This window comes from Crotalus tigris, unplaced genomic scaffold (assembly GCF_016545835.1).
Source record: "Crotalus tigris isolate CLP2741 ecotype Arizona unplaced genomic scaffold, ASM1654583v1 scf7180000024339.11422700, whole genome shotgun sequence".
Taxonomy (NCBI): Eukaryota; Metazoa; Chordata; class Lepidosauria; order Squamata; family Viperidae; genus Crotalus; species Crotalus tigris.
The window spans coordinates 8,542,489-8,568,163 of NW_024100509.1; the positions used below are offsets into that span (position 1 = coordinate 8,542,489).

Genomic DNA, 25,675 nt, shown 5'->3' on the forward strand with positions numbered 1-25,675 from the left:
GCCTAGAAGTCCTCTGGTGTCCCTTTTGTTATCCTGCACGGCCGCTTTGTTGGATGGGGGGGGGCACTCTGGTTCCAGTTTGCTGCTCTCCGTTGCCTTTCCCCCCCTAGCGTTGGGCTGCTTAGCTGTGCTCTAGAGTTGGCTCTCTCGTTCTCTGCTGCCAGTTACCTCTGACTCCATGTGCAGCCACTCGTTCTCTGTGCTCTTGTTTGATGTTAATCATTTAGCATATGTTTTAGCCTCCAAACCCCTAATCATCTTTCCTGCTCTTCTCTGCACTCTTTTTAGGGTCTCAACATCATTTTTGCATTATGCTGAGCAAAACTAGAGGCAATATTCCAAGTGTAATCTTACCAATGCAGTATGTAGTACTAACATTTATGTGATTTTGAAACTATCCCTTTGTTCATGGACCCTAGGACTACATTAGTTTTTTTTGGCAGTTGTAGCACATCACTGGCTCATACTTAAATGGTGGTCTACTAGGACACCTAGATCATTCTCATTTACTACTGTTGAGCCAGGTACAATCTATTTTATACCTGTGCATTCGGTTTTTCTTGCCTATGTGTAGGGCCTTACTTTTCTCACCACTGAATTGCATTTTGTTGGATAGTACCTAGCTTTCAAATATGTCAAGATTCTTCTGAATTTTGAGTCTATCTTCTTAAAGTGTTAGTATTCCCCCCAGCTTGGGGTCATCTGCAAATTTGATGAGTTCCCCTTCTAAATTGTTTATGAAGTTGTTGAAAAACGCTGGACATAAGGCAGAATCTTCAGGTACCCCACTGCATGCTTCTCTGCATTTAGATGTAGTTCCATTGAGGACTAGACATTGAATGCAGTTATGTATCCAGCTGGTAGTGATGCAGTCTGTCTCAGATTATTCTATTTTACAATGAAGTAGGCTGTGGTCTACTTTGTCCATACAGCATTAACCTTGTGAACTCTCAAGCTTCCTCCTTTTGTTATATATTCAAAATGGACAATATTTAATATTTATTTGCTACGTATATGTAGGGATGTGGGTCTATACATATGTTGTTCATAGTATGTTTACGTGTGTGTTATGTATGTGTTTCACTTTGTGAGCGGGCAACTAAATTTCATTTTTGATGTGTGCCATTGTGCCCACAGTATAAAAATGACAATAAATTATCTTATCTTATCTTTTGACAAACCCATGTTGACTTCTAGTAATAACTTTGCTTGTTTCTAGATACTTACAAATGCATTGCTTAATTATCTTTTCCAGAATTTTCCCAACTATTTATGTCAGTCTGCAGTTTACTGGATCCACTTTCCCCCCCCTTTTTGTAGATTGGAACCACATCAGCTCTTTTCCTGTCATTTGGTATTGCCTAAATCTTCTGCAGCTTTACCTAATTGTTCCTTAAAATTACTGCAATCAAAACTAAAAATGTAGTGATCCATTTTGCAGAACAATCACAATATCAAGCAGAAAATATTTTAACTACTAATGATTAAGAAGTTAATCTGGGCACATTTCAAAGGATAGATCCAGGTAAATTTATCACACTGCTATAACATAAAGCAAACACTAAACAAAGTTATTTATCGTTTGAATTAAAATACAAGCTAGAAAGAAACTTCACATGCCAATTTAACCTTTTTCCATTACCACTGCAGGCATAAAGGCTACTTGTGTATTTGGGCTATATGCAAATGACATATCAGCAACATAATTATGAGAGCAGAGTCTTTACTAGGTAATAAGCACCCAGTTATATGGGACAGAATCTATCATGTGGAGAAGACAGACGTGATTGGCTGTGCTAAACTTGGTTGCATGAAAGATACAGCTGGGTTCATGCAATGCAGCAGATGATCAAATGAAAGACAGTAGATATGTTTACAGATGTTAGATTGGAACCAAATAAACCACTCCCATGAGATGGTATATTGAGGTGTCAGGCTAGCCACATAGTCTGCATTTGTTTGGGATGAACGATCAAGAAATTGCTTTGACAAGGATTTCTTTTTAAAATGCTTCTCTAATGACAAAATACTATAGCTATTCTTTTGGAATTAGGGAAGCCTTTTCTGGAATGTATTCATGAATGACCAGGTTCAAATTCCAAAAGAGCATGGATGTCATGTTAAACAATTTATCCCTATGCAATTTGTTCAAAGCTGAACCATTTTCTTCAAATTTCACAGATATAAAGCAGTTATTGGTCCTGTCTGAAGATTAAATAGGGAGGCTTAAACAGGAAAGACAGAAAGTTGAAAAGTTTTGGCTAAGAGCAATACTCTACATATTCTACCCGGAGAAGGCAGCACAATACAAACAAGGCAATTCTGTACCAAAGTCAAACACATTGTATGCAGTATGTTCTCTTTCCTAATTGCATTTTGCAAACCAGGCAAATGGAATACATTGCTTGACTTGCATAATATATTCTGTTCCCCACATTTATAGGGAGCGGCAAAGAGAAATATTGTACACTGAAGACATCCTTCCAGGCCTCTAGTAATTTCTTCACTCCCATTGCTGGCTTTGGGTTTTTATCCACGCACTTTCAATACTATACTTTCACTCTCAAAACTGCTTTTCTAAAGGAAAACTAATTTTTTGAGATGCCAATGCTCTAAAGTGATGGAAGATCAGAGATGTGGGACATCTGAGGTAATACTTGTTCTGTCAGTGGAAAAAGAGCAGTTTTTCAAGTGGCCTAACTGTGGACCAGGAACTATCATTCCTCCAAAGGTTCACTCTTTCACAAGAAGAATCTGTACTCAGAAGATAGAACAGAAATAGACAAGCTTGCTGAGACCTTTTAAAAGGACATGCAAGCATCATTTCAGATATTATCAGACCTAAGACACTTCATTTTCCTTTCAAAGGGCAACCTCATTTTCCAGGCTATCTCCCAGCCCCTGTTTGTCCACGATATTGAGCAGGCGACGTGGTTCCTCTTGGGCCCATGAGTCCCACTCCTCGGCTTCATCCACGTTGGATTCATACTCAGAGGCAATACCAAACTCACGAAATTTGATGAGCTCCAGGCTGCCCAAAGGAGGGTCCATACTAGCAAGGAAATGGAAGCATTCCAGCTTCACCAAACAGTCACTCCTACCTAAAGGGCTGCCCAGAGAACTGGAAACATTGGAGAAGCTGTTGTCAGGCTGAAGAAGGTGGGTGTCCTCAGGCATAGGGGTAGTGGAATCACATAGAACAGGCAGGGCATCTGATCGATAGGCGATTTCCAACAAGCTGTCTTGATAGTCCACTGAAAGACAAGAAGAAAGAATGGAGCATCAGAGCAATTATTTCTGCCATGTTTATGTCAGAGAATATGGCTACCCTAACCATCCAAGAGAACAATTACCTGTTGCAATTATTTCTGCTGCTCTTGAAGACCACTGAGAATATACAGCTGGTCCAGGATACGACTGCAAAAACAGTTTAGGGAGCATCACAATATGCTTATAACACATCTAAAATCTGTGAGCTAAGCTGATTACTCACAAACCTGCTAGTAATCAATGCAGCTCACAGAATGGATGTATGTTACAAGCATACTTGTCATGGCTGACTCACTACACAGCCCAGCTCACAACCAGACAATAGTAATGGAAGCGGGGAGGGAATGCATTGGAATGTAATGGAGGCTTGTGGAATGCAAGTGTGTCGACTGGAAGCCTGAGACAGACCCAACACCCCAAGGTCACCAGTTGGGAACATCCGAGGCAGACAAACCGTTCCCAAAACAAAGAGTGCAAATGATTGGTGGACAATGGACAATGGGAGGTCCAGGGTAAAAAGGGACAGTTTTTCCTATGTTGTTTGCATGCAAAATAATTAGAGCTGGCTTTTCTACTTCTGTACTCATATAGAATTTTTAGTAAAGTTATACTCTTGGTAAAAAAGTGTCCCAGGAGTTTCTTTTGCTGTCTAATCCAGTGGGATGGTTGACAATACTGTGATTAACTCCAAACTGCTTTTGCAGTAAAATCATGGACAAGCTGTATGTTCTCAGTGTACAATTGGTACAATTCAAGCTACCAGTTGTCATCTATAAAATACCACATGGATTTGGGTCTTCTATTTATAGTGTAATCTTTCTGCATTTGTCTCTGTTCATCCCATAAGATCAGAAGGATGCCCAATATCCCATGGAGTATGAGGCATACCTAAAGAATGGTGTTCTCAGTCAAAAGAACAATCTGCTAGAGCAAACAATCTCTTTGTGGGAATAGCAGTATTTCACAAATTTGGGAATGTGGTTACTATGGATCTTTGGTAAGGCCACAGATGTCATTATATCTATAATGGAATGGGCCCTAATCCCTAAATCTTTCTGCACGGAGCTCTATATAAAATAGAGGCAAACTTTCATACAAAGAAAGAAATTGCTTTATTTATGCAATTTAATTCAAGAGTGCACAATCCTTGTTCTTTATGGACTTGTGAGGATGTTATAGGATAGTTGGAACAGTGAAGCTAAGAGCATTTTTTGACATGAGGTGACACCTGAATTTTTTAATGATAGAAATTAAGTTTTTTTTAAATACCTTGCACTGAACTTCATTGCCATGGCATCTCAAAGGTGCTTTTTCAAAAGGCAATTGGACTGTTCTCTTGAGGAAGAAGAAGACAACGTTTCACTTCTCATTCAAGAAGTTTCATCAACACTGATGAAATTTCTTGGATGAGAAGAGAAACATCTTCTTCTTCCTCTTCAAAAAAACCCCAGTCCAGTTGCCTTTTGAAAAAGCACCTTTGAGACAACTATGACTTGGATGACTGAGAATCGCCATAGACATTGCCATGGCAAGCTAAAGCTGCATTCAGAAGGAACATCATTCTAAAATAAGCAAACAACCCACAAAAGCAATAGACTACATTACAGTGTAGTCAGTGTAGACTGGACATTCACCTGTCTGAGATGGTATAGTTTCTCCTGCTTGAGCAGGGGGCTGGACTAGAAGACCTCCAAAGTCCCTTCCAGCTCTATTCTATTCTATTAATTAAGACATCACTACAGCAGCTGGCTTTATGCATAACCTGAAGACCAAACTGGAGAATGAAGATTTTTGATGACCATAAAAAAAACAATATGTGAAGAAAAATCATAGCAAACATTAAACTAGAATGTCAAGAATACAGTTTAATGAAAGTGAAACATATCATACAACTTCACCATTATATGAAAGTCTGCAACACAAAAGACTCGTGAGAATAGTTTGGTGTCATGGCGAAGATGCTGACCTAGAAACCAGGAGACCTCCCTTCAGCATGAAAGATGGCTAGGTGACTCTGGGCCTGTTCCTCTCAGCCCAATTCACCTCACTGGGTTGTTGTTGTATGGAAAAGAATTGGCAGGAGAATTAGATATATTGTATTTTTTAAAAAGTGGAATAAAAATATAATAATCATAATAACTCTGATCAATTAAGTGCATATGTATCCTTCACAAAAAGCCACTAGAAATTCATGTGATCATTCCAAAATTAAATTAATGTTAGATCCAGGAGATGCCAAGACTGATTGATTGACTATTTGCTTAATCTGGCTATGTTTTCATGTGTTTCTTCCAACGAATAAAATAATCTGGACCTGACTTTGAGAACACAGCAAGATCGGGTATGCTACTAAAGGATCCACCCATCCATGCTTCAATTGAGATTATCTCGCTCTTAGGGTGAGAGCCTAGGAGTGGCTGTTGTGTTAGGGTGGATACTTGCAGCTCCCCCACCCAAAGTGAGAGTCGGTGAAGAGTCTTGGGTGAGAGTGCTCTCAGAATAACAGATTTGGAAGGGACCTTGAAGGTCTTCTAGTCCACCCCCCTGCTCAGGCAGGAGACGCTATACCATTTCAGACAAATGGCTATCTGATCTCATCTTAAAAACCTCCAGTAATGAAGCACCCACAATTTCTGAAGACAAGCTGTTCCAGTGATTGTTCTCATGGTCAGGAAATTTCTCCTTATTTCTAGGTTGGTTCGTCTGCACATTTGATAAGTTCCCTTCTGAAGCCCTGTTTGGTGCTACAAGCTTGAGCTATAGCCCTATGAAGGCTCGCTCCTTCACCTATCTCCCCAGGATGGCTTAAGAAGTGAATGACAATGGATGGAGGAAGATGATAGGGCTCTTGGCTCTCAGAGGAGGGAGACCAGAGGGAAGGAAGGGAACAATAAGTTAGAGTGGTGATGGGCATGGAATGCTATGGGAGCCAAAGGGCAGGCTATTACAGGGGAAAATGACCCAATGTATAGTCTCAGTTGCAAGTTCTGGCTCCCTGAGCTCATTCCCAGTTCCTGGACAACATATTCTCAGAGGCCCTGAGGTTTGGCGGTTCCTGGTGAATGCCAGGTCAGTCAATAAAGCTCCCTTTATCCAAGATCTCATCAAGGAGATTTGGCATGCATCACCAAGACCTGGCTGAATCTGGAAGTGAGGGTTCCCCTATTAGAGATATGACCAGCCAGATTTAGGATCTGGCACCAGCCAAGACCGCAGAGTAAGAGAGGTGATGTCGCAGTGATCATCAGAGTCTCTTTTGGCCTTCAGGGGTCTTGCTCCCCAAGTCTCTGGTTGTGAGATCCTATTTTTGAAACTGGGCTCATGGGATCAATATGGATTGTTGCTAACATAACTAGCCTTCCTGCTGTGTCATACTTTCCCTGCCAGAACCACTGAAGGCCATTTCAGGGCTGGCAGTGGAGTTCCCTAGACTTATATTCTGGAGTACTTCAACCTGCCATCACTGGGTTCAACCTTGGAAGCAGCTCAGAAGTTCATGACTACCATGGTGGCTATGGCCTATCCCAGATCATCTTAGGTCTGACTCAGGACAGTGACTTCATGATTGTCAGATCTGCTATCAAATTGCTTCAGCCTTGCTTCCCTTTGCTGGCATCTTGCCGTAAAAAGGGAGGGAAGGAGCAATGGAGGAATATAGGGAGGGGGGATGACAGGAACCAAAAATGCCAACCAGAGACAACGGTTGAGAGATTCAAGGACACAGATATGGGTACGGAATGCAAACACCTGCTAAAGAGGTGCCAAACTTTAGAACTGTTAATAAACCACCTAGTTTGAATATCATTGGAAATATCATTAAGAAAATGATCAAAGTGCGAAAGCCTGGGAGAAGGGGAAAACCACTGAGTTTATGCAGGAATATTCAGATTTTACTTTGCTTATTCTGTAATAACTTGGCTTTAGTAAAAGTATACCTTTCGCTACAAATGGAGTCGAGGGTCTTTCTTTCCTAAATGTCCAAGCCAGGTTAGGTCTGACAATGATCTTCTTATTGAAGCAAAGGCAATGTGATCTGGTGGGGGATCTAACATTATCCTGCTTGTCATGGTCAGATCATGCCCTGGTGTTCTTGAGACTCTCTTATGCTGCCCCCTTTGCAGAGAGGTCAGATTTCTTCAAATACGTCCCTAACAATGATAGGCCCCAATGGGTTCCAGAGTGCACTAGGGGATGCTCTGGGAGGATTGCTGCATAGTCCTCCCAAAGTCTTGCTAACATCCTGAAATCAAAGGGCACCCAAGGATTTGGACAAGATCATGCCTGTGCATCCTGTCTCAACCATCACTCTTGACTCTCCCTGTGGTTCACAGAGGAGTTGCAGGTCCTGAAAAGTACTGAGAGATGATGAGAGTCTGCTGGAGGAAAATGAAGTCTAACTGGACATGATTTAGAGACACTATTATGTTAGTAAAAACTCCAAAACAGTATTATTTCTCCACCCCTTTTTCCACCCATAAGTGTTCTCTTACCATTTTCTTGTCCATTTTACTTGTACTTCTATTCTGTCTTTTACGGTGCTGCATTTGATAAGTTGCGTTATTTTTCCCTTTAGTGTAAAGACAGATGAGACCCTAGACCCTTTGCTTTTTTCCTCTAGACACTTTACTTTTCCTCAAATAATTCAATTTGTTTACATTTGGTACAGATATAACTTGCTGTAAAAAAATTACAGCATTAAAGACAAATGGAAAATGTGTTCTGGACAGAAATCTAAGACAGGAAAAGAAATTATTCCTATAGACAGGAGAAGGAAGAGCTCTTACTGGTGTTAAATCCCAGCAGTTTTGCCTCCAGTTCCTGCACTTGCTTTACCAGAAGTGATATATGCTGAAGAAGGTCTTTATTCTGAAGCAAGAGCTGATGTACTCGGGCCTGTGCCGCAAGGCGGGCAGCTGCCTCTGTAGCTAATTGGTCTTTCAACAGATGTACCTGCAGAACAGAGACAAAAAACACATTGTTATACATAGCTGCAGTGAGAAGTAGATAGTACAGAAGATCTGTCTTTCTGACAGAACCCTACCTTTGAATATAGATATGAATGGAGGCTGAATATACTTCAAGATTATTTCCCCTGAGATAGCTAGTGAAACTGTCTTTTGGGCCTGCAGAAGACTGAGAAGATCCAACCCACGAAATACTTTGCAGAGCCCTTAGATCAGGGATGTCAAACTGCCGGCCCACGGGCCAGATGCATCATGGCAAAACCACACCCACCCATTGCCGGTAATGGAAAAAAAGTTGTGATACGTTGTGAATGTCACATGACGTTGCAAGTTTGACACCCGTGCCTTAGATACTAAAGAGAAACCAAGATATTGGCTTAAGGATAAAAACAACATTCAGAGTGATAGCAGTCTCCAAGGGGAGCAGTTCATGAGTAAGAAAACAAATGGTATATTGTTTCAACCACCACCAAATATTCTTACATTTTCATTAATATACTGGCAGTAAAGACAAGGATATTCCATGAGAGCTATGCAATAAAGTTGGCACTGAAACTGCTGATCTAGGGTTCTATTCCTTTAAATCTTTTGCTATTTCTTAGCTAAAGAACTGCAATTGAACAGGCAACTATTAGCCGAGCTCAGGTTGGAACATTTCATACACTAACACAGTTCAGATTATTTTGTATAGGATTTCTATACAGTCTTTTCTTCAATTAGATCAGTGGTGGAAAACCTATGGCAGGGGTGCCAGAGGCAGCACTCGGAGCCCTCTCTGTGGGCACACGTGCTGTTGTCCCAGCCTTGCCTCCCCCCATGACACCCTCCTCATCAGCAGCCCTCCTGGAGAAGGGTCGCCCCTGAGCGTGATCCACGCGGAGCAGTGCAGTCAAGGACATGATAGCCAGGCAGTGTAGACAAGACTCTGCCCTTACGCCCCATTGCGCACAGTTTTTGGGCACTCGGTCTCTAAAAGGTTCGCCATCACTGAATTAGATCTTCCTGCAAAATAGATAATAACCTGAGCCACAGCAAACTGAGTCTGCTGCTGTTGCTGCTGCAAAAGCTGTTGCAGAAACTGCATCTGGTGATGAGCAGAGAGAGGAACCTCTGGCTCAGGCAACTGGGTAGAAGAAGGGAGAAGCATTTTAGGAGAAGCCATGAAGATATTCTCTTTATGAACCAAGTCCTATGAAAAAAAGCAGATGCAGTGATCAATGCAGAATTCAGCTTAGACTTTCCTATACCCCAGTATACATCTTTTATTTCTCAGGAACATAATTCTTCCCCTCCCAATAGGCAGAAAGGAGGAGCTACAGTGGCACAACCAAAGCATGGTTACACTCTACTTTAGGAAGGAGATCACCAAGGTTCTAGTGCTCACATAGCTCAGCAACATCACTAACCACGATAATTTCCTCCAACTCATCCATAGTTTTGGGGAAACCATCCATACTACTTTCTCTTTACCTAATTAAAAAAAAAAGTAACAGCATCAACCATGATGATGCAGAGGCTTCGACCCAAGAGGATCAGATTCTACTCATTCTGGCTAATATGAAAAGTATCCAGCAATTTATCATCTATGTATATAGCCATTTTAACATCAGAGATTTTAAAATATCATTATATATATTATATATATTATTAAAATATCCTGCCAATATCAAATGAAGGAGGAGATGGAGAAGGTGTAGACATCTGGCAGGGAAACAGAAAAGAGCTGAGCTTCTGAAGTATACAGTTTTCAAATATTGCGTAGCATCAAGAATACAGATCATCTGCTGAGAACATTGGGAATGGGCTGACATGTATCACAATACCATTCCTTTGGGAAAGGTTCTACAGTGTAGGATCAATTTATTTCCAATGAATGATATATTTCTCATATTTCCCACAAATTAAATATGAATGGATAATTCCCATTAAGGAAACAAGGAAACAATCGGTTTTTCAATTCAGGAACATAAGTATTTCATTTGATTCGTTTTCCTGATTACTTTCACTTCAGGATTAGGATAGCGTATGCTCTGGAAGGTAGTGGGCCATGTGTCAGTTGCACTTTTGATTCTATAAAAGGCAGAGTTATTCAAGCACTCTTCCTAGAGCTGTATTCTTTGAACAGAAGAATCACTGACAAGGATACATGTACCTTGCTGCAAAGAAGACCAGACGTCTCTTTGCCAACAGCATCAAGGTCTGTCACTCCCCTGGTAAACTCCAAGTGATCACTCCCTGATCGTCTGATGTCCACAGCATCAATATCTGTTTCCTCAGTAGTGTTGACAGGTTCAGGTTCAGTCAAACCACAGGCTATGAGAAATTATCAGTAGCAAAAATTATTACAGCAATCTAGGCAGGATCTAAGATAAGGTCCTAACATCTGGTTTAGGAGAGGCAAAAGTGAAGTCCCAGCAAAGAAAAATAAACAGAGAAGAAAGCAATATGTACTATTAAAAGAAAAATTTGGAAAGTTAGAATCAGAATTACAAAAAGATCCACAGAAAAAGACTTTGAAAAGAGAAATGGAAATAATAAAACATAAATTAAACCTGTTGGATTCAGGAAAAAAAATAGCAGAACAGATAAAGAGAGCAAACAGAATTTTTTTGAAAATGCTAATAAACCAGGAAGATGGTTAGCTTATAAACTTAAAAAACAGAAGAAAATGATACACAACTTAGTAGATGGGAAAGGCTATTTGCAATTTAAAAATGAAGAAATAAAAAAGATAATGAAGGAATACTACAAGGAATTGTACGATAAAGAGGAAACTTCAAGAGAGAGAATTGTTCAATATCTAGAAGAAAATAATCTTCCCAAAATTCCAGAGACATTTAAAACTATGTTAGAAGAAAGGATTACAATGATGGAAATATCAGAGGCTATAAAAAGACAAAAAAAATGGGAAAACATCAGGCCCAGCGGAGCTATATAAAAATCCACAAGACATAATAAGTGAACCGTTGAAAGATGTTTGTAATGGACTCTTATTAGAGGCTAAACTCCCAGTTACATGGATGGAAGCAAACATTACTCTAATACCAAAAGAAGATTCAGACTTGACGCAGATCAAGAATTATAGATTGATTTCACTGCTTAATGTGGATTACAAAATTTTTACTTCTATAACAGCAGAGAGACTGAAAAAATACTTAGTTGAATTCATACATCCAGATCAAAACCGTTTCTTACCAAAGAGACAAATTAAAAACAACTTAAGAGTGATAATGGACGTATTAGAATACTATGAACTACACCCAAGGAAACAATTGGCATTAATATTTTTAGATGCCCAAAAGGTATTTGACAATGTTTCCTGGCAATTTATGACTCAGCAACTACAAATTATGGACTTTGGACAGAACTTTATAAATATGATAAAAACAATATATAACAAACAGACAGCCAAAGTGATTGTGAATGGAGACTGTACTGAGAGCTTTGAGATAAGAAAAGGCACAAGGCAAGGATGTTCATTATCCCCACTGTTATTCATTTTTACCTTGAAAGTTTTAAATAGAAATATTAGACAAGATACAGAAATTATCTTGGACTGGAGGATAAAAGGCGAAACATATAAATTACAAGCATTCGCTGATGATCTAGTATTTATCTAGATCTAGAAGACAGGCTTAAGATACAGAAGGATCTGGACAGACTTGAACACTGGGCACTATCTAACAAAATGAAATTCAATGGTGAAAAAAGCAAGGTTCTACATTTAGGCAAGAAAAACCAAATGCACAGGTATAGTATAGGGGGTAACTTGCTCAATAGCAGTAACTGTGAGAGGGATCTCGGAATCCTAGTGGACAATCACCTAAATGTGAGCCAGCAGTGTGCTGCAGCTGCCAAAAAGGCCAACACAGTGCTAGGCTGCATTAACAGAGGGATAGAATCAAGATCATGTGAAGTGTTAATACCACTTTACAATGCCTTGGTAAGGCCACACTTGGAATACTGCATCCAGTTTTGGTCACCGCGATGCAAAAAAACTGCTGAGACTCTAGAAAGAGTACAGAGAAGAGCAACAAAGATAATTAGGGGACTGGAGGCTAAAGCATATAAGGAACGGCTGCTGGAATTGGGTATGTCTAATTTAGTGAAGAGAAGGACGAGGGGGGACATGATAGCAGTGTTCCAATATCTCAGGGGCTGCCACAAAGAAGAGGGAGTCAAGCTATTTTCCAAGGCGCCTGAAGACAGGACAAAAAGCAACGGGTGGAAACTAATCAAGGAGAGAAGCAACCTAGAACTAAGGAGAAACTTCCTGACAGTTAGAACTATTAACCAGTGGAACAACCTGCCTCTAGAAGCAGTGAATGCTCCAACACTGGAAGTTTTCAAGAAGAGACTGGACAGCCATTTGTCTGAAGTGGTATAGGGTTTCCTGCCTAAGCAGGGGGTTGGAGTAGATGACCTCCAAGGTCCCTTCCAACTTTACTACTATTATTATTATCATCATCATCATCATCATCATCATCATCATCATCATCATCATCATAGAAGAACCTTTGGAGATGATCCCTAAACTATGGGGAAAGATAGAACAATATAGAGAAATGGCGGGATTAAAAATAAATAGAAAAAAAACTAAGGTAATAGTTAAGAATCTTACAGATAAAAAAAAATCAAATGTCAGAAAAAATAGAGATACAGATAGTGAAAAAGGTTAAATATTTGGGTATACAGCTATTGGCCAAATGCTCAACAATAAAAGAAGATAATTATATAACATTATTGAAACAAATAAAACGGGACTTGGAAAGATGGAAGAATCTGCAATTGTCAATATTAGGAAGAATTGCTACAGTGAAAATGAATGTATTGACGAAGATTCTATTTCAAACAATCCCGATAAAACTTGAGAAAAAATTCTTCCAAGACTTAAACTCATTAATTTTGAATTTTGTTTGGAAAGGAAAGAAAGCTAGAATTAAGATGAAAATGTTACAAGATGCTAAGGAAAATGGAGGTTTTGGGTTACTGGAATGGACTTTGTATTATCAAGCATCTGTTCTAACATGGGTGAAAGAATGGATAACTCTTAGAAATAAAAGGTTGTTATATTTGGAGGGGCATGACTTACGATTGGGATGGCACGCTTTCTTATGGTATGGGAAAAATAGAATTCATAAGTATTTCCAAAATCACTATATAAGAAATGCCGACAACTTGGACTGAAGCAATATCACCCTCATTCCTAAGGAAGACTCAGACCTACAACAAATTCAAAATTATAGACCAATTTCTTTACTGAATACAGATTATAAGACATTTACAACAATAATAGCAGAAAGGATAAACATTTTTTGGAATAACTACATTCACCCAGATCAAAATGGATTTTTACCAGGACGACAAATAAAAAACAACATGAGGATAATACTGAATACTTTAGAATTTTACGAAGTTCATCCTGAAAGACAAGCTACACTGGTTTTTCTTGATGCCCAGAAGGCATTTGATAATTTGAATTGGAATTTTATTATAACACAATTGTACTATATGAATTTTGGGACAAAATTTGGAAAGATGCTTGAGAAAATATATACTAAACAAACAGCTAGGGTAATTATAAATGAGGAAATGACAGAAAAAAATGATATAACCAAAGGAGTAAGACAAGGATGCCCACTTTCCCCTCTTCTATTTATTTTATCATTAGAAATACTTCTTACAAAAATCAGAGAGGACCAAGAAATAAAGGGTTTAAAAATTAAAAAGGAAGAATATAAGGTCCAGGCCTTTGCTGATGATTTAGTATTTATTTTGGAAGATCCATTAGAAACCGGCTTTAAATTGATTCAAAAAATAGAAGAATTTGGTGAGGTAGCCGGACTTAAGATTAATAAGAATAAATCCAAATTAATAACAAAAAATCTTACAAAGGCACAAGAAAGGGAATTGGAAGGTAAAACAAATATAAGTATAACCAAGAAAATAAAATATTTAGGGATTTGGCTTACAGCGAAATGTTCCTCGATTAAGGAGAACAATTATGATAAAATACTACACCAGATAAAAAAAGATTTAGAAAATTGGGAAAATTTGCAAATTTCATTTTTAGGGAGGATCGCTATGGTCAAAATGAATGTATTGCCAAAAATATTATTTCTGTTCCAGGTTATTCCAATAAAATTAGGGAAAACATTCTTTCAAGATTTAAATAAATTGATCACTAAATTTATATGGCAAAGTAAAAAACCCAGGATTAAATTAAAACTCTTGCAAGATATGAAAGATAAAGGGGGATTGGCGTTACCAGAGTGGGAAATATACTACCAAGCATCAAGCTTAACTTGGATGGATTTGAAAAATACTAGAGTTTTAACAATAGAAGGACATGACTTGCAAGCAGGGTGGCATGCATTCCTATGGGACGAAAAACATAAAATACACAGATACTTTCAAAGACACATAGTTAGGAATGCATTGTTACAGACTTGAGAAAAAATAAAACAAAAACATTATACAAGAATTCCAATGTGGTTATCCCCAACAGAAGCTCTGAAATACCCAAACCTATTGGATATAAATAAGATAATTAGATACAAGGAATTAGTAAATGAACAGGGAAATTTGAAAACAAAACAAGAATTGGAACAAGACATTGGCAGAGAGATTGATTGGTGGACAATTACACAAATTCAATCTAAATATAAAGAGGACAAAAAATTACATGAAATCCAAAAAGAGCCACAAGAATTGGATAAAATTATATATGGAACAGAAATAAAATTAATTAGCAATTTATACAAATACCTAGTGAGATATAAAATGGAAGACGAGGTTGTCAAAGACACAATGATTAGATGGGCAAAAAAATTCGGATATAATATAGAGTTGGAGAAATGGGAAAAAATATGGGAAATAAATATAAAATTGACTATGTCGGCGGCATTCAAGGAAAACCAGTTGAAGATGTTTTACAGATGGCATCTTTCACCAGCAAAGCTCGCCAAGATGTTCCAGAATAATTCGCAACATGCTAGAAATGTAAAAAAGCATATGGAACATATTATCATCTATGGTGGACATGACCAGTTGCAAAAAAATACTGGTCTACAATAAGAAAATGGATCCAAGAAATAATAGACCAACCCATAGATTGGAAACCAGAGATCTTTTTGTTGGATATTTTAAATAGAAAATATAGTAAAGAAATATGCTGGAAAATTTGCATAAAAATACGACTCCTGGGCATGTCTATGGTACAAATAAAATACGAACACCAGGAGAGTATAAATATAAAAATATACTTTACTAAAAGCTGCCAAGCTTTCGTTTGGAAACTCCAAACATCATCAGGGCTAAGGAGCCAGTAAACAATGATGACTTAAATGGGTTTTGCCGGCATCTGCACCCGGCTCATGGACCGCGTCACCGGTCCCGGCCGGTTAATTAGTGTTCCAGATGTTTCTTTATTACTCTCCTTACGCTTCCTTCTATGGTTCTTCCGGATCATTCCTTCCACTATCTCATTACTGGTATTCATCTCCTCCACCACCCCTTTATCCTTATTTCCTTCCATAGCACTGACCCTCCTCCCCTTTTTGTTTTCATTCTCCACCCTGGGGGCATCTGTTTCTCCTCTATCAGTGTTACAAGCTTCCCTGGGCTCACCGACGCTCCCCCACACACACGCTTTTCCCAATCCCTGCTCCACACCCTTTCTTCTCACTCTTCCACTGTCATGAGTAACTTTCATACGGGTGTTACATATTTGGGGGTCTATGCCCTCCTCCTCTGTCCTGGCAATCTTCGTGTCGACAGTTCTCCACCGTTCCATTTGTTTGCTGCGTGATCGGGTGCTTACCCCGTCTCTCAATTCATCCCTCCTCCCTATCGCACGCTCTTCCCCATTGCTGATAGGAACGGTATTCAGGCGGACACCAGGTCTCCAAATCTCTGCATTCTGATTCCCTGCGTTCTCACTCCCCTCTTCTGTGCTCGTCTTTGGGGGGACTTCAAAGTGTTCGTCCCGGGAGGGGGCTGTATTGTTGGTGGGGGTATTCCTTGTCTGCAGGGAATCCAGGCAGAATTCCGTGTCTCTCCCTTTCACCGTATGCCTAGGCAATCGAGCCATGCTTTCTTTCTTCTTCTCCCCTCTACCCACAGCGTCAGGCTGCAGGATCCTCATGCTGGATCTTCCACACTCTCCACAGTTGTTGTTAAGTTCTGGGGGTGGGGGTCTATCATGATGATATTGGGGGAGGGGGAGGTCTTCCATCGGTGGATGATTACGTGTGTTTGACAGTGGTAGCCTCCTCAGACGTTCATTAGAGTGGTATTGGTGTTGATCGGGCGAAACGGGGGTGTCCCTGGAGTGTAGAGGGTTGGCCAAAGTTCCATCTATCTGTTCAGGATGGAGGCCAGGTATCCCGTCACGTTTACAGCTGTGCAAGCATTGTTCAGGCCGCTTATAATAATTGGCATGGTGTTTAAAATCCCATTTCCTCAATGCTTGTTGAGCTGGATGTAAGTCAATGTGACGATTAACCGCATCTTTGTTGGAATACCACGCCTCTTTCAATAGCCGGCCTCCCTTAGTGGCATCCTCAGACATAATGCAAACATTCACAAAGTCAAACTGGTGGCCATGTTGTGCCATATGCATCCACAATTGAGAATGCTGCTCGCCCCTTCTTATAGCTAACTGATGTTCATGCAAGCGAGATCTTAAACGCTTAGCTGTTTCACCCACATAGTTGCCATCGCAGTTCTTGCAACTGATTTTATAGATTACTGCTGATCTATCCATGGCAGGGAGTGGGTCCTTGGGGCGAATGACTTTGGACCGTAATGTCTGATTGGGTCTGTGGGCCACTTCTATTCCATGGGGGGCCAGCAGTCTGGCTGTTGCCTCCGAGACGTTATTAATATATGGCAAAGAAACACACATTCTTTGTAATGATGGTTCCTCTCTCTTTTGGTTGTTCCGGGACTGGGGTGTAAGACTGCACTGTCTGATAAACCTCAAAGGATACCCATTACGTTGGCAAATCCGGAAAAGGTATTGCCTTTCTTTCTTCTTAAACTCCTCAGTGCTGCAGTGGGAGTCCACGCGCTTAAACAATGCTTTAATGCAGCTAGCTTTATGAGATACGGGGTGGTTGCTCCTATAGTGGAGTATTCTGTCCGTGTGGGTGGGTTTACGAAACACCCCTGTAAGTAATGTCCCATCCAACTGACGGTATATTGACACGTCCAGGAAGGCTAGGTGACCTTGTTTTTCTTCCTCCACTGTAAACTGGATGTCGGAGCAGATCGAGTTAAGTATTCTCATAAAGGTAGCTACATGTTGTTTTTTAACAACCGCAAACGTGTCATCCACGTACCGAACCCAAAATTTGGGTTGGTATAAGGCCATAGCCCTGTGTTCTAGCTGTTGGAGTACTATTTCCGCTATAGTGCTAGAAATGGGGGAGCCCATAGGTGTCCCTTTAACTTGTTCGAAGATGGTGCCCTGGAAGGTGAAATAGGTGGTGAGACATATTTCCACTAATCGCAGGAGGTCATCTGTCTGAAGGGAGTCCTGGTGGTGGCTCCCTTCTGTATTCCTCAAGCGCTCTCCCAGGGCTGAAATAGCTAAGTCCTGGGGGATGGAGGTGAAGAGGGAGGTAACGTCGAACGATACCATCCTCTCATCATCCTCCACCTTAAGGGTCTTAATTCTGTTGAGGAATTCTTCTGCAGAATTGACCGTTGTGGGGCTACCTTAGAAGGAAGCGTAAGGAGAGTAATAAAGAAACATCTGGAACACTAATTAACCGGCCGGGACCGGTGACGTGGTCCATGAGCCGGGTGCAGATGCCGGCAAAACCCATTTAAGTCATCATTGTTTACTGGCTCCTTAGCCCTGATGATGTTTGGAGTTTCCAAACGAAAGCTTGGCAGCTTTTAGTAAAGTATATTTTTATATTTATACTCTCCTGGTGTTCGTATTTTATTTGTACCATAAAGAAATATGGTACTTAATTTTACATATAATAACGGCGGCAAGAATAGCATATGCACAGTGCTGGAAAAATGAGAATATACCATCAGAGGAAGAAGTGATAAGAAAAACCCTGGACTGTGCTGAGATGGACAAATTAACAAAAGAGATAAAAGAAAAGGAAGACACAGGGTATTTTATATAGTATGGAACAAGTTGTATGTCTGGTTGGAGACTAGAATTAATAGAGGAGAGTAAATATGAAAAGGTCAAAAGTGAAAATATGTGTATAATAATGTATAATAATAATAATATGAATTATTCTTAGTAAGAAGTAGAACATGAAGGAAGAAAAATGTAAATAAGAAATAACGGGGCTATAAGGACAAATATTCTAAAGAAGAATAAGGGGGAAATGTAAATATTAGATTACCGTTATGTAATTGTTGTAAAAAAGGAGGAGTATATATATATATTGTGTGTATGTGTGTTATGTTTTGTTTTGTTCTGTTTTGTCTTGTTGGTTAAAAATAAAAATTAAAAAAAAAAGAAATGCTTTGTTAATAGTATGGAAAAAAACTAAAGCTAAAATATATTTCAAAATTCCAGGATGGTTATCAACTATGGAAGCATCTGTACATCCAAACTTGGTAGACTTTGAAAAAAATTTGGACATATAGAGATATTCTAAATATTGATGGGAATTTAAAATCTAAACAAGAACTGGAAAATCAGGGTATCAGCTTGTCGTGGTGAGCACATTTACAGATGCAAAATAGATATGAAAAAGACGTGAAACTGTATGGATTTTACAAAGAACTGTATTTAATAAGATTTTGTTAACCTCAGATAATAAATTAAGAAAATGTATAATTTTTTGTTAATTTTGGAAATGGAAGGTGAACAAGTTAAAGAAACAATAAGATGGGCAAAAAACTTTGGTTATAATATAGAACTAGAAAAGTGGCAAAAGCTATGGGAGAAAAATTATAAATTGACCATGTCAACTTCATATAAAGAAAATTTATATAAAATGTTTTATAGATGGCACTTGCCACCAGCAAGATTAGCAAAAATGTTTAAAAATATGTCAGATAGATGTTGGAAATATAAGCAAATGTAGACACGTATTATCATGTTTTGGTGGACGTGTGACAAAGCAAAGGTCTATTGGAAAAAGATACATACTTGATTAGAAAAGATATTGGGAGAACATGTGGATTTTAAACCTGAACTTTTCTTATTAGGTGTAATGCCAGAAAAGATTAACAAACAAAGCCTATATTTGATTCTACACGTCACAACAGCAGCAAGAATAATATTCGTGCAATATTGGAAAAATGAAGGATTACCACCAGAGGAAGAAATAATCAAAAAAATACTGGAATGCACAGAGATGGGCAGATTAACCATGAGATTAAAAGATAAAGAAGAAACAGAATATTATCAAACTTGGGATTTATTTTATCAATGGCTAGAGGAAAGAATGAAGGATTAGGAACTGAATATGTATTAGCGTTTTTAAACCCAGACAGCACATTGGTTGAAAAATTAATATATGTATGTAAGAGAAAATTAATAAAATCTTTATTAAAAAAAGTGAAGTCCCAGTAGGCCCACAAAGAAAGATTATTTCCATGCAGAGAAAGATTAGCTCCACTCTTTCATCTGTATCCAAGGGCTGAGGACATTTTTCAACCTGCTCTGGGCAAGTCATTGAACCCATTCTTCACTCAAATAAAATTTTGCCACTTCTTTTTCTATCTGTCTGGGACTTCAATTTTCTGTTCATAGAAACAATACTTTTCCCATCATCGTTGTCTTTTTTACCTGGTGCTTCCAAATCCTCACTGCCCTTTTCACTATGACTGTCCTCTTGGCCATCAGCATTCTGCTGTGTATGCTGAAGGCTCAATTTATGGCAGACTTCAAATGCTTGGCCCACTGTTCGAACAATGCGCATGGCTTGACTCTGCAAAAGAGAGGAAAAGGGCAATAAGAACATCCTGTCTGAAGACCAAGGTACAGCTATTTCTGACGGAAAAGATCTATGTCCCTTCTCTCTTTTTTTTTATTGAAAGTTTTTAAATTTTACAAAACAAATCCCTTCTCCAAACCCCCACCCTCCCGTACCCTCCCCCATCTTCCCCAAACCTCCCATACCCTCCCTCAACCTTCCCAGAGCTGAGTACAGGCTTAATTAAAATTTTCAAAGAAAATAAAAAATAGAAAAAAACTTAAAACACATATAAATCCTAAACAAATCTAAATACCTTAAATTAAACAAATTATCTTCTCTAAAACATAATAGTTGCAAATATTAAACACACATTATAATATACTTTAAACATTTTCTAGTATTGTACTTATATTATTATCCATCATTCTATATAGAATCCCCAAAACACAAATTTAAACATTACTTTCTTTAAATATCCATACCTACAATATAAGATCTAATCTCCCTCTTTCTTTACTCTAGAGCACAAAAATAAGCATATAAACATTCATTATACCATTAAGACTGGATACTCTTTTGAATAGTTAAACTAAATACTTATATTTAAACTTCTTATCTAAAATTTTCGTTCAATCTCCATAATCTTCTCTCCTATCAAGAAAAGAAAAAACTTAAAAAACATATAAATCCTAAACAAATCTAAATACGTTTAATTAAACAAATTAGCTTCTCTAAAAGATAATAATAATAATAGATCCCATAAACATAACTTAACACATTAAAATTCCCTTATACCTGTTTAAATCTTTACCAATAACAAATTCCTCCACAGTAAACACATTCCTTCTCTTATCCATAAACCTCTTAAAGGTAATTCCAAAAAGTTTGTAAATCTTAGTTCTCCCGCAATCTCAATAGTCTTCTAAATACTTAAACTAAATACTTAAACTTAAACTTCTTATCTAAAATTTTCATTCGATCTCCATAATCTTCTCTCCAATAGCCAGTTCCATCCACTATAAACACAATCCTTATCAGTCTCTCTTGTCCATAAATCTCGAAAGAAGTACTTTAAAATCTGCCCTTAAAGGTAGCTCCAAAAAATTTGTAAGTCCTGGTTCTCCCACAAACTCAGGAACCAATACTTGTGAGGCTTCCTTAACCTCCTTCTTCTGTTGGTCTTTCTCTTTACATTTATATGTTGCACAAATTGTCCTCTGCTCTTTCATCTCGACTTGTTGAGGCCCCTCAACCTGAAATTTCCCATTTTTAATTAATATAGGCTCTTCACACTGCAATTCTGCCCTTAAAGGTTGCTCCAAAGAGTTTATAAATCCTACTTCTCCCGCAGATTCAGGAACCAATACTTGTGAAACTTCCTTGACCTTCTTCTATTGATCCTTTTCTTTACAATTGTATGTTACACCGGTTATCTTCTGCTCCTCCATCTCTACTTGTTGAGGCCCCTCAAACTGAAGTTTCCCAATTTTCATAAGTGTAAGCACTTCAGATTGCAATTCTGCCTTTTTATCTTCCAAAGCTTTAAACGTGATAGGTGGCGATGAACATACCCCCAGGACCGAAGTATAAAAGTCTTTTGCTTTAGAAACAGTATTAAGACTATAACGTATCCCCAGGTAATTCACCACCATTCCAGTCGGAACATCCCATCTAAACAAAATTTGTCTCTTTTTAAGTTTGTCTGCTAAAAAAGCAAACTCCTTTCTTCTTCTTAAAATTTTAGATGGGATCTCCTTTAAAATTATAACATTTTGTGAAGCAATTTGAAACCTCTTCTTATAAAAAGCTTGTATAATTTCATTGCGCAGGGATCTTTTCCCAAAGTAAATTACCACATCTCTTGGCAAATTCTTTTGCTCTGCCACCACAGAATTAACTCTAAATGTCTGTTCAATTTCACTAAGTATTTCCTCTTTTTCTCTATTCAAAATCACAGCAAAGTCCTTTGCAACCATCTCTCTCAGATCTCCTTGCACAGACTCACCCAAACCTCTGATTCTTAAAGCATATTCCATTTGTTTATATTGAAGCATAAGAATCTCATCTTGAAAATTTTTCATCTCTTTTTCCATACTTTCAAATTTTTCTTCCATCAATTCCACTTTTTCTACTACTTCTTCTACACGAGAATTCAACTTTTCAAGAACAGAGGCAACTCTTTTTAAAGCTGATGTCCCTTCTCTTAATATTTAGTTAGGTAAAATACCAGTGTCAATTTTGGTAATAATCTACTTTCTTCCATGTAATGCCTTTCTTTGATTTCTGTAGCTAACATATTGTCTCAACATAATTAGATAATCTTCTCCCAAAGAGCTTATTTTCCTATATTCTTCTCTTTCAACTTTGGAGTCTTGCCGTTTAGTGACATGGAAAGAATCACAGATGAGTTTTCTAAATTTGTAAATCAGTCCATTGAATACTGTACTGAATGACTGAGAAGCTATACTTTGACCTTAAGCTGTTCCTTCTGAGTTTGTTTCAGATATATACTGGTAGACTTACCTGATACTTTCTTATAAACTTCTTCCTGAATCAGAAGGCAGATATATAACACTATTCTGAATTTTGAGTAAGCAACAAGCTAGATACATTTTTGCAATAATAAGTAGTTTGTCACTAGACAAAGGCGTTAACAAGGAATACATTAGACATGAAGGCATTAACAAGGAATACATTTTTGTAGTGGCAATTCCTACATTATATCCCCAGAGAGCAAATAATAACTGTCATAAAGGTTATGGTGTCATTTAGGTTTAAATGTTTTTTTTAAAGAGTAAAAGGTAAAATTAAAGATTTTCCTGTCAGTTGTGTCTGATTCTAGGGCATGGTGCTCCTCTGTTTCTTGGTCTAGGGAGCCAGTGTTGTCCGAAGACAATTACCGTGGTATGTGGCCAGCATGGCTATATGCCAGAGGCTCATGGAATGCTGTTATCTTCCCAAAGTTAATCTATTAATCTACTTGCATTTGCATGCTTTCAAACTCCTAAGTGGGCAGGAGTTCGGGCAAGTAATGGGCGCTCACCCCATTGCATGAAAGCTCAAGTCTCAAACCCAGGCTGACAAGCTCAGCATCTTTAAGAGTAATGCAGCTTAAACCTAGAAACAGAACAGTGTTTTCCAACCTGACCAACCTTCAGATGATGGGGTGTCAATTTCCATAATTCTCAGCAATAACCAATATGTAAAGGTAATCCTCTCTCAGTATTTCATCCCAGACAACCAAAACACATTGGCTTTGCCTCAGAACAGGCTATGTGACATACTCTGGCTCTATTAAGAAGAAGAGAACCTGCCTAACCCTTCGGGTCCAAGTTAAAAAACAATCTTGCCTAGATGAAACTGAGAGAGCTGAAGTGGAATGAAAATAAAAAAGATGTGTTGGGATAAAGAGAAAGGGAAAGCTAAGATTTTTCAGGCCTAGATTTAAGCTTGAATTTTCTAGAAAACTAAAAAAACAAGTAAAATTGTATGGGTAAAATTGAATCCTTCTGATTCAAAGAAATTCCTTACTTGTGTAGACATTTTCTTTTATTTTCACTACCGGTAATTTCCCTAACCTATCTAAGATGGTTTTTGAGTTTTATTTCTACCTTCTAAGGCTTGAGCTATCTCACTTAATTTTGTATAATCTGAATTTATTTTATCTTAATGTGTTAAACTAATCAACAGAAATAAAAGAAAGATTAACTACATTATTTTTGTTTCTGGTGCTTATTTTATTTATACAAGTTCAGTTATTATATATTTGAGACACTTTGGGAACACTGTGCAGCAGGATGCCTGATATTAATAGCAGATCATTCCACCAGCCTTAAACTTATTGTTTCATCTATAACAGGATATCCATCTGTGATTTTAGCAGCACTGTGTTTTTTTAATCCAACCTTAATTAATTTTCAGATGACTATGTAAAGCAATGGAGTGAATTTTTACTATTTTTTCAATTAAAAGATCATGTTATCTATCATTAGATTCCCCATCATACCTTAATCACACATCTCACACTATAGTCCTGGGAGGTGGTGTTATAAAATGTATTATAATTGTGTTTGCTTGTTATTGTTGTTTGCTAGTGAGGACACAGAATATGGGATTCCTATCCATCCCACACCTCAGACTTAAGGAGAAGGACAACAGGTAAGACAGGTAATGGCAGCAGTAAGAACCAAGCAGGTACATCAAGGCAGGAACACAGTGCCAGAATGTAGAATTTGGAGCACTTCTGGGAAAGAAGAATGAAACAACAGGATGAAAGAGTTTTCTGCAGAGGCCAAATCTACAGTATGGCTCTACCTGCCAATAAAAGAACTTATACTGTGAGTTCTATTTTACCTGTAAAAAAAGGAGTCTTTTTGACTAAGTGGTGATGACAGATGATCTTAAGCCATCTGCTAAAAGCTGGATAGTTTCACTTTTTAATCATTAAATGGAAGATTTTAACTCTTAACTAATTGCTCTATAAGAGAATAGTATGACTCTTCCATTTTGTCAGGCACTTTCACTTTTTGATCTTTATTTCCAGAAGTCTTTTTTATTAGCTACTTGACCAGATGTTGAGGAAAGATGCTGAAGGAAATGCATTGTTTCAAGTACCATCAACACAGAGCATAAGTAAGAATGTTGTTTAAAAAGTACCTTCGCCAGCACCTATTCTCCTCTACTCAAGGAGAAGAAAATACTGCAAACTTTTTTACAATTCCCATGTAAATAGACTCCAGGAAAATAGAGATACAAACTATGCACAATATCCCCAGAGTGGGATGATGACCTACAGTTGTTAGAGGGATTTATAAGAGGCCCTAAGCTTATAACATGCCAATTTGCAACATACCTTTTTCTTTGACTTGAAAACATTACAATGGAAGGTGTTACTGGAACCATCCCTTGCAATATAACTGAAGATCTTCAGGTCCTGGGAATCATGGGACACATAAAATATCCTGCAAAAATAGTAGAACTATATGTGCATGTATACATATCACATAGGAAAGAAGCTAGTCCAGTGGTGGCGAACCTTTTAGAGACCAAGTGCCCAAACTGCAAACCAAAACCCACTTATGTATCGTCGGGTGCTGGGTGGGCATGGCGCACTGGGTGGGTCACAGCAGACTGAATGGGCGTGGCCAGGGTGGACATGGCCACCTTGATGTTGCTCCTGGAGAGGGATGCCTGTGGGGGCCAGGCAGGGTTGGGGGAGATCCAGGGGGTCCCTGGCAGGTAGGGCAGTGGACAGGAGGCTTGTCCTGCAGGGTGAGGCAAGGCGAGGGAGGGGGCAGGGTGGGGATTAAGGTTAGGATGCCACTGCTTTCCCCCCAGGGCGGAGCCCCCCGCTGCAGTCCAGCAACAGCAGCAAAGCTCATCCTCCCCACTCAAGCAGCCACCAGCGGCTCCTGGGCTCCATCTGAGTTGAAGAAAGCGAAGGCGCAACAGTGAGATTGCTCTCAATAAGGCAAGTGCACACAAGCAAGCAACACACCCGGCTCTTATTGTTTGAGAGCAATCCCGCTGCTGGGCCTC

The 25,675-nt window shown here is 38.7% G+C and overlaps 1 protein-coding gene across 5 annotated transcripts in view; it reads right to left on the reverse strand.

The window, feature by feature from the left end:
* The window catches only part of LOC120300311 (nitric oxide synthase 1 adaptor protein), a 121,583-nt gene that overhangs the window by 23,343 nt on the left and 72,565 nt on the right, over positions 1-25,675 (reverse strand). For 2 of the 5 annotated variants that reach the window (XM_039326141.1, XM_039326145.1), the window contains exons 5-10: positions 24,990-25,098; positions 20,008-20,149; positions 10,387-10,547; positions 9,256-9,423; positions 8,055-8,220; positions 3,102-3,254 (exon numbers count right to left, since the gene is read on the reverse strand). In XM_039326141.1, the coding sequence (XP_039182075.1) occupies positions 3,102-3,254; positions 8,055-8,220; positions 9,256-9,423; positions 10,387-10,547; positions 20,008-20,149; positions 24,990-25,098 (899 nt within the window). Of the gene's footprint in view, positions 1-1,706; positions 3,255-8,054; positions 8,221-9,255; positions 9,424-10,386; positions 10,548-20,007; positions 20,150-20,619; positions 20,674-24,989; positions 25,099-25,675 lie in introns of those variants that run through there. The other 3 variants (XM_039326142.1, XM_039326143.1, XM_039326144.1) reach the window with 3 other exon arrangements.